Source organism: Anarrhichthys ocellatus, unplaced genomic scaffold (genome assembly GCF_004355925.1).
Source record: "Anarrhichthys ocellatus isolate YVR2014 unplaced genomic scaffold, GSC_Weel_1.0 scaffold16, whole genome shotgun sequence".
NCBI lineage: Eukaryota > Metazoa > Chordata > Actinopteri > Perciformes > Anarhichadidae > Anarrhichthys > Anarrhichthys ocellatus.
This window is the reverse complement of record NW_022280046.1, coordinates 7945399-7958982: the sequence shown is the minus strand read 5'-3', so window position 1 is coordinate 7958982 and position 13584 is coordinate 7945399. Positions and strand designations below refer to the sequence as shown.

Genomic DNA, 13584 nt, shown 5'->3' with positions numbered 1-13584 from the left:
CTTTTTGCTTAGCAGTGGTTTTCGTCGTGGAACTCTGCCATGCAGGCCATTTTTGCCCAGTCTCTTTCTTATGGTGGAGTCATGAACACTGACCTTAATTGAGGCAAGTGAGGCCTGCAGTTCTTTGATGTTCTGGGGTCTTTTGTGACCTCTTGGATGAGTCGTCGCTGCGCTCTTGGGGTAATTTTGGTCGGCCGGCCACTCCTGGGAAGGTTCACCACTGTTCCATGTTTTCGCCATTTGTGGATAATGGCTCTCACTGTGGTTCGCTGGAGTCCCAAAGCTTTAGAAATGGCTTTGTAACCTTTTCCAGACTGATAGATCTCAATTACTTTGTTTCTCATTTGTTCCTGAATTTCTTTGGATCGCAGCATGATGTCTAGCTTTTGAGGATCTTTTGGTCTACCTCACTTTGTCAGGCAGGTCCTATTTAAGTGATTTCTTGATTGAGAACAGGTGTGGCAGTAATCAGGCCTGGGTGTGGCTAGAGAAATTGAACTCAGCTTTCCAAAGATGTGATAAACCACAGTTAATTTATGTTTTAACAGGGGGGGGCAATCACTTTTTCACACAGGGCCATGTAGGTTTGGATTTTTTTCCCCCCCTTAATAATAAAAACCTTAATTTAAAAACTGCATTTTGTGTTTACTTGTGTTATCTTTGTCTAATATTTAAATTTGTTTGATGATCTGAAACATTTAAGTGTAACAAACATGCAAAAAAATAAGAAATCAGGACGGGGGCAAACACTTTTTCTTGTTTTCTTTTCTCCATCATATATCTATTGTAGTTACGGTTGAGGTGGGTATCTGTTTGTTTCTGATGTTTGAAACATGACCTGCCACTGTTAGAGTATACACATTGTACAACACGTTCTGGTTGAAAACATTTTTGGGAAATAAAGAACATCAAGTGTACATTTGTTTCACAACCGTCACATCCAAGCACAGGACGGGAGTGTGTGTTCTTGTTTCCCTCTGAACCTAACCTCCCCAACCATATCTGTGACGAGAGTACTGTTGTGCTTTCAAAACCACATGAAATTGCATCTCTCTTTTTGATGAATTCATGGACAGTGCTTCCAGGAAAACATGGGCATGAGGAGACTGTATTGTGCCATTTAGATGCAGACAAATTGAACAATGAGCCTTTTCTGTGAGAGCAGAAACCCTTTGGAAAGAAGGATCTGCACAGCATAAACAACTCTATCTACTCAGTTATGGACTGCATTCAATTATAAATCAACCAGGCCTGATGTTTTTACATCAGGCCTGGATGATTTATAATTTCTATTGGACAGAAAACAGTGGAAATGTGCTTTGAGTCTTTTTGTGTATGAGCTTCAAGTTTTCAGGATTGTGTGCATGGTTGAGATTGTGTTTCATAGTTGTCTGATTGAAAAGGTCATTTAACGTTGTTAAAGATGTGTTACATCTCCTTCAGTTTCTTATCTTTTTTTCATTTTCAAATGTTCATTAAACTGTATCGTGCAGAAAAGGCTTTTCATCATTTGTCATTCTTAGTTGTGTCGGGGCAAAAATGTGCTGCTAAGCTAAACCAAGTCCCACATGAATAAATACAAAAAGAAAGGAAGAAGGATCAGACCAGGTGCTCTGACCAGTCCTGCGCTGCAGACAGACGCACATTAAAGGCCACGCACACAAAGGCCAGGGCTTCAAAGACACACCGGACCGCAGCTTTAATGAATGGCTCTGGTGCCACAGAGAGTCGCGGTGGCCTCCTGCTGCCTTGAAAGGCCTCCTCTTAAAACGGAAAACACAGCAGCCCTGCTTCGGCTTTGATGCCTTTTGATCGCAACGTTTGAGCCCGATATGAAGCGCCGATAATAACAGAGATGCTGTAGCCGGAACACACAGAGAGCAGGAGACCTCGCAGAGCATTGAATTGTCCTCTGGGAAACAATAAAATCTAATTAAATCCAGGGCATAGGGCTTTTTACATTGTTAAATGAATTAATTTCTAGGGTCTAGCATGCTGTCTGAAAACCGAACGAGGTGTAGTGAGTACGTTGTGACTTCAACCATGGAAAACATTAAAGCTCTTCTAATCAACAGCCTGTGGAACATCTAGCAGCTGAAGAGCAAGACAAATTATTAATTAAATCTGAGACTTTATTTTTAGGCCGTATCGCCCAGCCCTACACCAAATGAAGGCTCATGTTGATGGACATTTAAAAAGGCAATTGTTTGCCAACATGTTACAAATGTATGAGACAATAACATGCCAGGGTTTTGTGTCTGTGAGCTTGTTGTAGACTTCCTCTTGCCCCAAGTGGCAGAAAAAACACCCAAAAAAACAATCAATGCAGCTTTAGTTGTATACAAATGTTGCTGTGATCATTCCAGAAAAAAAGTGAGGAAGTGACCTAAACTGTCCCACAGTCATACTCTCCACTTCTTTGTGGTATATATATATTATATATATAAATAAAATCATTCTTAATGGTTCTTTAATCCTGTTGACCACAATGGAACAACCTGGCAAAGACCAAATGATATTACTGAACCTAAGTTAATAAAGGGAGATCTGCCATTGATGAATCAGTGCCCTCAATTTAAAAAGGACAGAAAGTCCTAATCCCCAGTGGAACCAGATAGAGGACAAATATATAAGAGCGCATTTAGCTGGTCAACTCAAGTGTCCTCCTTCACATCACCCAATGAGATAATGTTATTTTCTTATGATTCAATTTCATTCAGAAGAAACTGTGACCTCGTCCTCTACTCATGCACGTTGTTGTCCGTGTGGTCCTTTTGTTTCTTTACTTGAGTTGAGGTGATGCTTGCATAAGACTACGGGACACCGGGTTACAGGACGTCATCAGTTAGTTAGACAGCGCTCCAGGCTGGGTAGCTCTTCCCAGCATAGGCTTGTGAAGCGGCCGCTGACATTTCGGCAGGAAAAAACACGCGTGGCCTTTGTGTAACTCAGCGGATCAAGGTTTTGATTTGCCCAGAGGGAACCGGAATCACTAATGCCCCCCCCCCCTTCTAAACTGTTGTCGTGAGCAGGAACTTGAGGTGACAGCTCGGGGGGAAAACGTCTTAAATAACCAACTGAACTGTTCAAAAGTGTTGTTCGTTCGTTGAAGATTCCCAGCTAAAACAAAGAGAAAGTGAAATAAATAAAGGATTGGCAGCTCTTGATGTCTCACCAAAAGGCAGCTCGAAGCGCGTGTCCAGCAGGATGCGGTGGGGCGTCGGGTTCTTGGTGCCGTATATCTCGTCCGCCTTCATCAGGACCTCCGCGTCCAGAAGGATCCAGTCACCCGAGCCCTCCTGCAATGGAGATACGTATATTGTTTTGTATTGGTTTATTCGGTAGGGACAGTGCACATTATTAACACATCACTGTCAATGCACCAGAGTTAGCCAAGATGCTATTTTTTTTATATCTGTAGTCTCCGGACAGATGTTACAAAGTCACCCTAAAAAAACATGAAAATGAGTTACAAACAAAGTTATTCATCGTTTATCCTTTATAAGCATGCAGAAACTATAATAAAAGAAGAGGGAATTAATCAATTAATAGAAGTGGAAACATCACTCAAGACACCCTCACGCTACATTTTCAACACAGCAGAGCAATAATAAAAGACATGCATGCAGGTAGATGAGGGTTGAATGGCAATTGCAAGTGATGACAAACAGACAGATTGAGATTGACCTTGGTAGAGAATTGGACCTTCTATGTGTCCAATACTCTACATACTCTATACCATTATCATCATTTCCTGGAGTAATATAGCTAAGGTATATACATCTTTGAGCATTTGTATTATTTCTAAGCTAATTAACACTGAGGCCACATTGAATATGAATGTCTATGGAGGTAAAATATCGTCAATGATGAATATAATGATGCCAGCAGGGAAATGGTAAAAAAAAAAAAAAAAAAAAACACCACTGTTTTGTAAAAGAAAAAAAAAAAAAATCAATCAGTGTTTTGGAAGGAAGTCCTTCCCACTGCATGTTTTACTTTTCTGCTGACTATGTGAATCGTGCGTGGGTGGGTGGGTGATCTGACCTCCTCTGATTGCTGGATGCCCTTCAGAGGCATCCAAGCCGTCCCCACCATGGTGTCCCAGATGAGGCCTTTGTTCCACACCTCGACGATGAGGCCGAGGTCCAGCTGGTTGATCTCGCTAAGAGGAAAATAGGGGTCGACATTCATGTATCAAGTAATGTCAAGCTTCCATAAAAACACATATTAAAAAGCCCTCGCTTATAAACAGCGTGGGAAATGTAAGCGGAACAAGGACTGCGTAGTTTGAGGCTTTGTTATCAGAATTTGTTTTTTTAAAGCGAGAAAACTTTCCAATATATCACTCGACTCGCACTCACTGAGGCAGAAAGTGTCTCCATAATTACAGGCAGGCCCGACCAGCGGCTCATAACAAAGGCTACCTCGTCTTTTTGTTGTGTAATAGCTGTCATAATACATTCAGGCCTTGTTTTGTGACATTCAGCGTGCTATTCAAAGGGCTCAAAAACAGCTTGATGACAGCGACAAAATGGCATAGCAATTTGTGAAAGGAGCCGCTTCACAAGGCCATTTGCATATTCTCATCTGTGGCAGTTCACAACTATCGACGGGCCACACAAAAGGCAGATGAGAGAAAAGATAATCAAAGACAGCAGCTAATTGAGAGAGCTGTGGGGGGGGGTCCAGGTGCAGAACTGCACAGCAGGCTTTCTAAATCATGTGCTCATTGAAAATGCCATAGAATAAACTAGAAAGGTGCACTCAGTAGAGTGCAGATCTCCACCAGGTGTGTTTGCAACTGCTATATTGAACAAATACAACCCCCCCCCCCCCCCCCCCAAGGGCCCATAAAACACACTTAATTTACAAGTGGTGATGTATAAATGCTACTGGCTCGAATTCCTTATGGGAGACATTTCATACAATCTTGCCAAAAAACTAAATGACCAATCTGTCTGCCCGCGTAGCAGCGGCTGAGTGGCAGCAACGTACTCAGCAGTGTGTGTACTGGAAGCTCGCTGTTAGCCCCACACGCCGCCCAAAAATAACAATAAAAGTGAGCCAAAGAGCAGCGGCTGAGAGGTACTCAGCATGAAATGTACTGGTAGATTTGATAGCTTTTTAAACTCTTCTCTTAGCTGTGTTAATACTGGCGGACCCTGCCGGACGGGGGCCGGTTAAGAGTGGGTGTTGTTAGCCAAACACTGCATCCAAAACAATATACAAGTGATTTAATTGTTTCGCCACCCCATACACCATTTTTATTTATTTCCGTTAGAGTTAGATGATAGCACTCATCTGTGTGATAGATATGTAGCTGTATCCAGTTAGCTTAGCACAAAGACTAGGAACAGGGGGAAACAGCTAGCTTCACTCAGTCCAAAGATAAAACATCTGCATTACAGACGGTATATACGATGTGGATGTATTCGCCACCCATTGGGTTGTGGACTGCTCCAGTTCGGTATTTTTGGCTTTGATTTTCAGAACCAGGGGTTACTGTGCCGGATTCGCACAAGTCACCGCTTTCATCCGGGACGAAAGCAGTTCGAGGACCGAAATAATATCTGGTTTGCCGTCTGCCATGGGAATGCAGCGTCAGCAAGTTAGCTGCTGAGTTTCACGGTTTGGAAATGTGGTGTTCCCTTTAATAGAATATACGTTGAATACATGCATTTGGTTGTAACAGGTGGTACTGAGAATTGGCCGGAAATGCCGATGAATGGTTATGTTTTATGTTTGGTAACACCTCGCTGACACATCATTAATGGGACAGCAGAAGGATGAAGGTCTGGAAAAACAAACAGCGTTGCAATGAGGGAGTTCACAAAAGACAAACAATGACACACACGAAACAACGCGCTGGCTGCCTCGTCGCCATAGATACCTTTGACGGGGAAAGTGAAATGAGGAAATTAAACCAATGAATCACGGGGAGGAAATGAGCGGCAGCTGTTTGACACGATACTCGCATAGCTTGAAAAACAAGACACCTCTCCTGTTGATTTAAGAACTAGGGTGGGGAAATTAAAATATATGAAAAACCTAGAGCTCATATTGGATTTCAGAGCTCCCGGACCATTTCCATTATTGAAGAGTTTTGACATAAATCGGACGCACCATGTACATTGCATGTAGATAAACACTCAAGCAGGTCTTGTGAAGGGAACTGCCGTGTGCGTGTTTATTAACTTACAACATGAAATCCTGTTCCCAGCAGGGCTTGTCGCCCCGCACTGTGATGGTTGTGCTTTTGACATTCTGCACCTTCAGCGTCACGTAGGTGTTGAACTTGTCTGAAATGAAGGAGAAGAAGGGAGATTGCAGTTTAAACTGGGAACATGTCGAGGGGCGGCATTAGAGAGAGACGTGTGTGTGACTATGAGAAGAGGAATACGAGTAGATGAGCAGGAGAGAAGATACAGATCTGTTGGTACAGCGTGAACATATCTGCAGGAATATTGTGTATCCTGAGCCACAAAACATTCAATACGAAGTAATACTAACCATGCCAGTTCTACTCTGGCTTTGTGTGGTAGAAAAAGACATCAGGAGCTCGAGGGAGAGTGGAAGCAGATAAGTCCAAGCCCCCCCCCCACTATGTCAAGCCAGGCCGGGTCAGGCCAAACTGACCCCGTTAATCTCCAAAGAGAGCCAGCCCCATGCAGCGGATACAAGTACAGGATCCAACTGCCTGTTATGACTCTCCTGCACTGTGGACCACAGCCTCTCTTGGACTCACTCCTAATAACTGCCCACTAAACACACACACGTCTCAGAGGCAGAAGGTCCGCTGGTAATGCAACAGAGTGGAAGTTCCTCCTGACCTCTCACTGCTGCGGAAAAGGTCTCCGTCAGCCCCGATACGATCAAGGCTAAAGAAGGGAAATTCAGTGAGGTCAAAAGGTGACAGCCTTTACAAACAGAGTAGTAAATGAACTCCGTTGTTTTTTTCAATTTGGTGTTTGTTTAACTGGCACTGCCAAGACAATTTCCCCACCCGGTGATCTCCATCAGTGGCGCCGCAAAACAATCGCCCACGCCAGCTGTCAGCCCTGGGCGGGGTGATGGCTGAAGGATGAGGGGAGGGGGGGGAGGAGGATTAGATGGCCGGTGACACAGCCGCCACTGTTTCATTCCCCTCAGGGAGAGGGTGCGTCACCACGTGCCTGCCGATATGCTCAGTGCTTCGCTCTGATAGATAACCGACCTCATCGCGCCGCCGGTGGTCCTCCCTGCGACGACGCGCCCCCCCCCCCCACACACACACACACAATTCTAGCAGCATAAATCCAACCCCCTACCTGGGGCACAAGAGCATGCAGCTGGAGGAAACAGCTTAGGTTGAAATGCTGATCTTGAGTATGGGTTAATGGAGCAAATCTCCCATCACATTATATGCACCTTTATTCTGTGATATATATAAAAATATTACAAATTTCAAACTCTATATGGAGGAAATAATGAGAAAGGGAAGTTTTTAGCGGATCAACTGACTTAAATACATGGCAAATCAGGACAACGTAGTGCTACTCACTGATATGAAAGAGTTCTTTATTAACAAAAAGTTTACTGAAACAAAGGGCAGAAAAACAAAACCCGGGAATGTCATTACCCCCCTCCACCACTCCCTCCAGTGATTGAGGATTTGAACCTTCTCAACCTCGACTAACCGGAACGTACCACCTGCCCAGGTAAGCATTGGGTGTGCCGAACAGAGCAGGCCTCCAAATCACACAGAACAAAACGGTAACCTGAGATCTCTAAGTTACTGCTGACGACTCCATCGCTCTACGGGCGCCCATCTACCGAACAAGCACAGAGACTATTAGGGAATGAGCTATACTGTCCTCCTGCATCTTAACAGCGCCTGCTAAGAGGACATAATGAGGGAAAACATACCTGATTAAGGCAACGACCCGTATATCAAACTAAACAAGCTTGTGTCACTCATACACCTTAATAGACGATGTATCAAATAAACTGAAACATTGGACTGGAATGAATAAGTAAACAGGCACGAAACACTGTGAACAGGGCAGCCTAACAGTCCCAAAGATATCAAAGGGACAGATAACTTGGTCGTAGGAAAGTTCCCACACTTCTATCAACAAGGGTAGCTTAATAACAGAAAACCTTCTCATTCTAGAACACAATGTATTTAAGACATTATAGCCTCAAAAACGTTCAATCAATAGGTCTCTGAAACATTTCAACAGCAATAAAGAACATTTTTGCCTTACTGAAGGTCGGATTTATTGGAAGGTGTTGTATTAATAAACCGGCAGTGGCTCAGGGGAGAGAGCGGGACCTCCTTCAACCACGAGGTTGGCGGATCGATCCCCGGCATGTCCCCATGTTGCTCCCCAGGACACTGCAAAGCAGCTCACTGCTGCTCCTCAAAATGCTTAGCGTGGGTTAAATGCTGTGGTCAATTCCCATCCATGTTCCTGTCTGTATGTGATGTTAAAAGAGAGTATACCGCCGGAATGGCCAGCCCTCCAAACAACAACTCACCACTTGTTTTTTTCAGTTTTCAATGACTGCATTTCAGATTTGCACTTCCAAAATATCAGTGAGGAGACTCATCAGGGCTACAGCTCCCCCTGTAGATTATTTAGATTATTTAGATTATTTAGATTATTTTCTCCATTGTTTGGTCCAAAGTGAGGTCCTCTCATTGCTTGCTGTACCAGACCAACAGTCCAAAACCTCCAGAATATTCACTTTACCATCACATGGGACAAAGAAAAGCAGCAAATCTGAAAGATGGTACTAGAATGTTTTTGGAATTTATGATCAAAATAGTTCATCATAAATCATTTATCTTTTCAGCTTTAAAAAACACCCCACACACACACACACTTTTGGTCTATGGGAAGTCAAAGCAAGGCATCAGCTGTTCCTTTGACCGATCACCTGACCACACTAAACAAAGATTATTTTCCTGGTTGCCCCGGCGACGTGCTGAAACATTTACTCTGCAGCCAGATAAGTCGACGCAACTGCTCGACACAATGAGACAACAACTGATACAGCTGGATTCTGACGACAGTCAGCTGACACGCAACATAAATAAAGATTCAACTAGGCCCAGAAAACAAAAGAGAAGGTCCCTCCTACAAGCACCCTGAGTGAAAGGAGACAGACCTTATTAGTGTCCCGAGGGGGGACACTGGGACAAAACACAGGCTTTATTACAAAGGAGCCTGGGGGATGCTCAAACCCTTTCCCCCTAATTAGATAGTCCTGCCTTGTGCCACATTTGGGCCGGCTCCCATGATTAGAGGAGATGAGATAAGGGAAGAGGATGTATGGATTAGATAAGAGCCACTTAGTGGCTGTGGGACGTTTCCAGCAGGTGCTGCCCACAATGTGGCTGATACAATCTGCACTGTTGAGGAGAAAGCAGCAATAACTGCCCGGAAAAAAACCAACACACTGAGTGTATGCCTGCACACTAAAGCCTGACATACTGGATCTGTCCGCAAAAACATCACATTAACCCTTTCGACCCCAAAACCTGGAAAAGCATGTTTCCTTTAAAGAGTTTATCACAGCCAGAAGCTGTAAAAACTGTCACAATCGTCCGATTTTTATCTTTTGGAACGTCCTCGAACACATCATGTGTGACCAACGCTTCGGTCAGAAAACGTGACCAAAACAAAGCTTAAAATTGTGATATTTCATCGACAACATTTTATTCTAAATGACTCATTTTAAATTCTCGCCCCGAATAAACCTTTGCTTTAACAAGATTCTGTAACAAACATAAAATTCGGAGCTCCTCTGCGCTACTAGGAAGACATGACTGACTCGCCAGAGACCAACAGTCACGTGACAACAGTTCTGTGAAACTTGGACTGAACTGCAGGCTGCTGAACACAGAGCACTGGCGAAAGGAGAGGTTGTAAAAATGTGAATAGCTCATTATATATAGCACGTAGAGCCTCCTTTATTTTTCAAACATTGGTAACACTTGTGAAAATGTTGGATGTGTCGATTCCACTTGTTTTTTTTCTTCTTTTTTATGATTTCTGGCATCGTAACTGTTATAATTTGAGTTCTCTCTACTTCATCTTATACTGGTTGAGTTAGCTGTTAACCAAACACAGCGTCCAATACACTAAAGAAGAGCAAACTGTTTTCTGTGGATGCGGAGATCCAACTTGTTCAGTCCCGATAACGATACCCGGGCTTTGGTCATCGACCGATTATCATCCATGTCATTAATAAGCTGTGTGCCTAACTGAGAGGAAGTGAGTGGGATCAGGCAACATCAGACTTAAACATTGCTTTCCAAACTGTGTAAACAACCACACCCACACACGCGACCGATCACATGATCCTCACATAATATTGACTGATACCCACCGATGTCTGTGTTGTTTATTCTTTCCTAACTTTACTCCGGATTATCATATACAGACATTAATGAGATATTAATAAGTTCATATCGTGACTTTGATGTTTCTAACATTACTGTTGCTGCTCTAGAATCAACATTTAGCCAAGTTATATTTAAGTGATGCAATTATAATCCAGTTAAGATAACCAGACTGAAATTAATTGGGAAAGCAAATCTCATACACAAACACTTTCATCTTTATGTATTTATCGCCTGTCAAAGCAATGTTGAACAATGTTATCGTACTTCATTCAGGCTCACTTCATAATTATATAGCCATAATAATGCAGAAGTGACTGATAACATGCCAATAATATTAATAATATGATGATCATAATAATGTGTAAAGTAACGTGTTGAGATGCATGACGTCACACACGTCTCTGTGTGTGACACACGTCTCTCTCTCTCTCTCCATCACACACACACACACACAGACTAGTCAGTGTGTGTGTGTGTGTGTGTGTGTGTGTGTGTGTGTGTGTGTGTGTGTCGTAAAGAGGAGGCAGAGTTGTGGAATGATGCGGCGCCCCGCTTGCGCTCTTCATGTTTTTGTGAAGCACCCACTCGCCCCCGAGCCCTCGGTCGAGCATCTTCATCCATTATTGAGTGATGATGAGTTTTTCAATAAATTAGTCAAAGAAACGCAGGCGGCTGGAAGGCTGACATTTCAAATTCAGACTGCTCATCTATATTGCATGCGACACAAGAACATCAACCTAGGAGGACATTTGGTTGGGACCACCGACGGAGACGTTTCTCCATCTTCACTACACAACAGTTGTGGACTGATCAGAATGTGAACAGGATGCTTAAATAGAGGATTGTTGCAAGAAAAAGCTTGTGTTTTGGGTTTTTTTGGGAGGAATCTAAATTCTGACAGAAAATGTGTGCAGGCAAACACTCGGACTTCCTCACACAAATCCAGCGACACACATCCCTTATCAATCCCCAATAATTGCCCAGTTTCCCTTGGCAATCAGTGGAAAGCCCATCCAAGGGCACCTTCACTTCTTCACACGCAGTACTCTCCACAAACAAGTCATTGTAGGAAGGGCTCAGCGTGAGGCCTGAGAGCTGTCCAACCCAAGGTGTGGTGAAAAGTGCAGGGCAAACACACACATCCCAGACCAGCCCTGTGTAAACTCTGAGGCCTCTTCTAATAAATCCCACGTCTCCCTTTGCTGAGTCAGGGTGATCAGGAATCACAAGTGCCCGGATTATGTTGTTATGTTCTAACCTGAACCTGAGGCAGCAGGAATATGCAGCATCACAACACAGTGGAACCTGTCACCGTGCCCGAATTCTGAAGAAATGTCCCTCTAATAAATGTTAAAAATTAAAAAATTTAAAATAAGCAAGAAGGCGGCCCCAGACCGGCTTCTCATACGCACAGTGCTCATGTCACTCACACGGCAACATGTACATATCTGCACTAATTAACAGTAGAAGTATAACCTTTGGTATTCTAAACGTCATGCCAGACGGACTTTGTCCTGTAGCCAACAAAAAAAATAAAAAAGCGTGACTTTACATTTCACCCAAGGGAGACAACAGGCTTAACTGAACTCCCCTGATGTTTGCTCTGGGACAGGTGTCACATGTGGCGTGGCCAAGAGGGAGGGGGAGGGGCAGAGAAGGCCAGCAGAGGCTGACGATCTAAAAAAACAAACTATATCTCAGCGCTCGTGACGCTCATGACCGTAAAGGCATCATTATGTTTTCCCAAAAGGTGAAGGAAGAGGGACTAAGGGAAGTCCCACTGCAGTTTAATTAACTTTAGCAATTATCCTCAGCTAGCCCCGAGGGGGGGGTGGGTGTTCAGTCGGGGACTGAGAATGATAGTGCGTTTCCTGTCCCACGGCTTAGAGGGAGGCGGGAGGCTGAACACTAGAGGGGATTTGCTTAGGTGGATTTGGATTTAGCGGCCACCAATCTAAGCTCACCTGTGCAGAAGGACACTGGAGTTACATAATGCAAAAATCAACCCAGAGCTTTCGTCGACTCAACAGAATTCGAATGATAAACCCGCATTGGAGTGCACGTGACGTGTACTGACACCGTTTCCTGATTAATGCGGCTCCTGAACGGGAAGCTTCAAGGCTTCCAAAACTCAACGAGGACGACAGACGAACACAGCAAACATTCATAAGAAAAGTGAAAACAGAAGCACTCACCTGGTGGTCCTTGGAGCTTGGCTTTTTTCACTGAAACACAAAACAAAAACAAAAACAAGGATTAGGCCAATCGGTGGGATGGGGATGTTTCCACTGAAACGTGATTCTTCCGCTCGCATCTGATGTTTCGAGTGCAGCGGTGGGAGGGAAAAAAAAAGCCAGAAATTGTAAACACATCTGGCCGTGAGTCATGAACAGCAGACAGGATCTCGTGTTATTGAGGCCCGACCGATTCATTTGTATGCGGACAAAGCTGAAGAACACCGTGTGCGGCTCTATCAACATGGATGAGCCCTTTGTTTTTCAAAACGTTTTGTAATAAAGAGAAAATACATCCAGAACTAAGCTTCACTGATACACAATCTATTCTTCTATAAATGCAACACTTAGTGAAAACCCGGTGTCAATAATCAGAACCTCCGCTAGAGCTCACAAGGCAAATAGTTCTTCAAATGATCTTCATCCGACATCAGATGTACTTTCTTGATGTGTAGCTTTGGGAAGTTGTTCTCCCAAAGGGAAGCGTGGACGCTCGGGTAGAAATTAGTAGGGGTGGGGGAAAAAATCGATACAGCATAGTATCGCGATATTTCGCGTGGCGATATTGTATCGATACACGGACGCCAAGTATCGATCTTTTATTATATAAACTATTAAAAAAAAATAATAATAATTACTAGAAAAATCAAATCAATTGCTTTTTCAGTCCACTAGATGGTGCCGAATTGTTTTCTGGTGAGGTCAGCAAAGGTCCCGGGTCAGCGTGATTGGTAGGAAGTTGGTCAAAACAAAGAGACATCTGGCCTCACAACGGGGTTAAATCTGCCAACAGTAGCCAGGCTCATGGGGAGAGAGCAGCGCATAACTGGCTCTCTGCCCTCGACGTCCACGCATCGCAAGTTATACTGAGTTATATAATTCTTATATCCTACTTATATAAGTTATAGTTCATACACTGAGTCCACACATTTGCATTTAGTTAAGTTGGACTAT

At 43.7% G+C, this 13584-nt stretch overlaps 1 protein-coding gene across 8 annotated transcripts in view; it reads right to left on the bottom strand.

Annotated features, from left to right (window-relative positions):
• Positions 1-13584, bottom strand: part of unc13bb (unc-13 homolog Bb (C. elegans)) — a 67857-nt gene that overhangs the window by 47440 nt on the left and 6833 nt on the right. For all 8 annotated transcript variants that reach the window (XM_031855486.1, XM_031855488.1, XM_031855490.1 and 5 more), the window contains exons 2-5: positions 12592-12621; positions 6203-6302; positions 4048-4165; positions 3176-3299 (exon numbers count right to left, since the gene is read on the bottom strand). In XM_031855486.1, coding sequence (XP_031711346.1) covers positions 3176-3299; positions 4048-4165; positions 6203-6302; positions 12592-12621 — 372 coding nt within the window. The remainder of the gene's footprint in view (positions 1-3175; positions 3300-4047; positions 4166-6202; positions 6303-12591; positions 12622-13584) is intronic.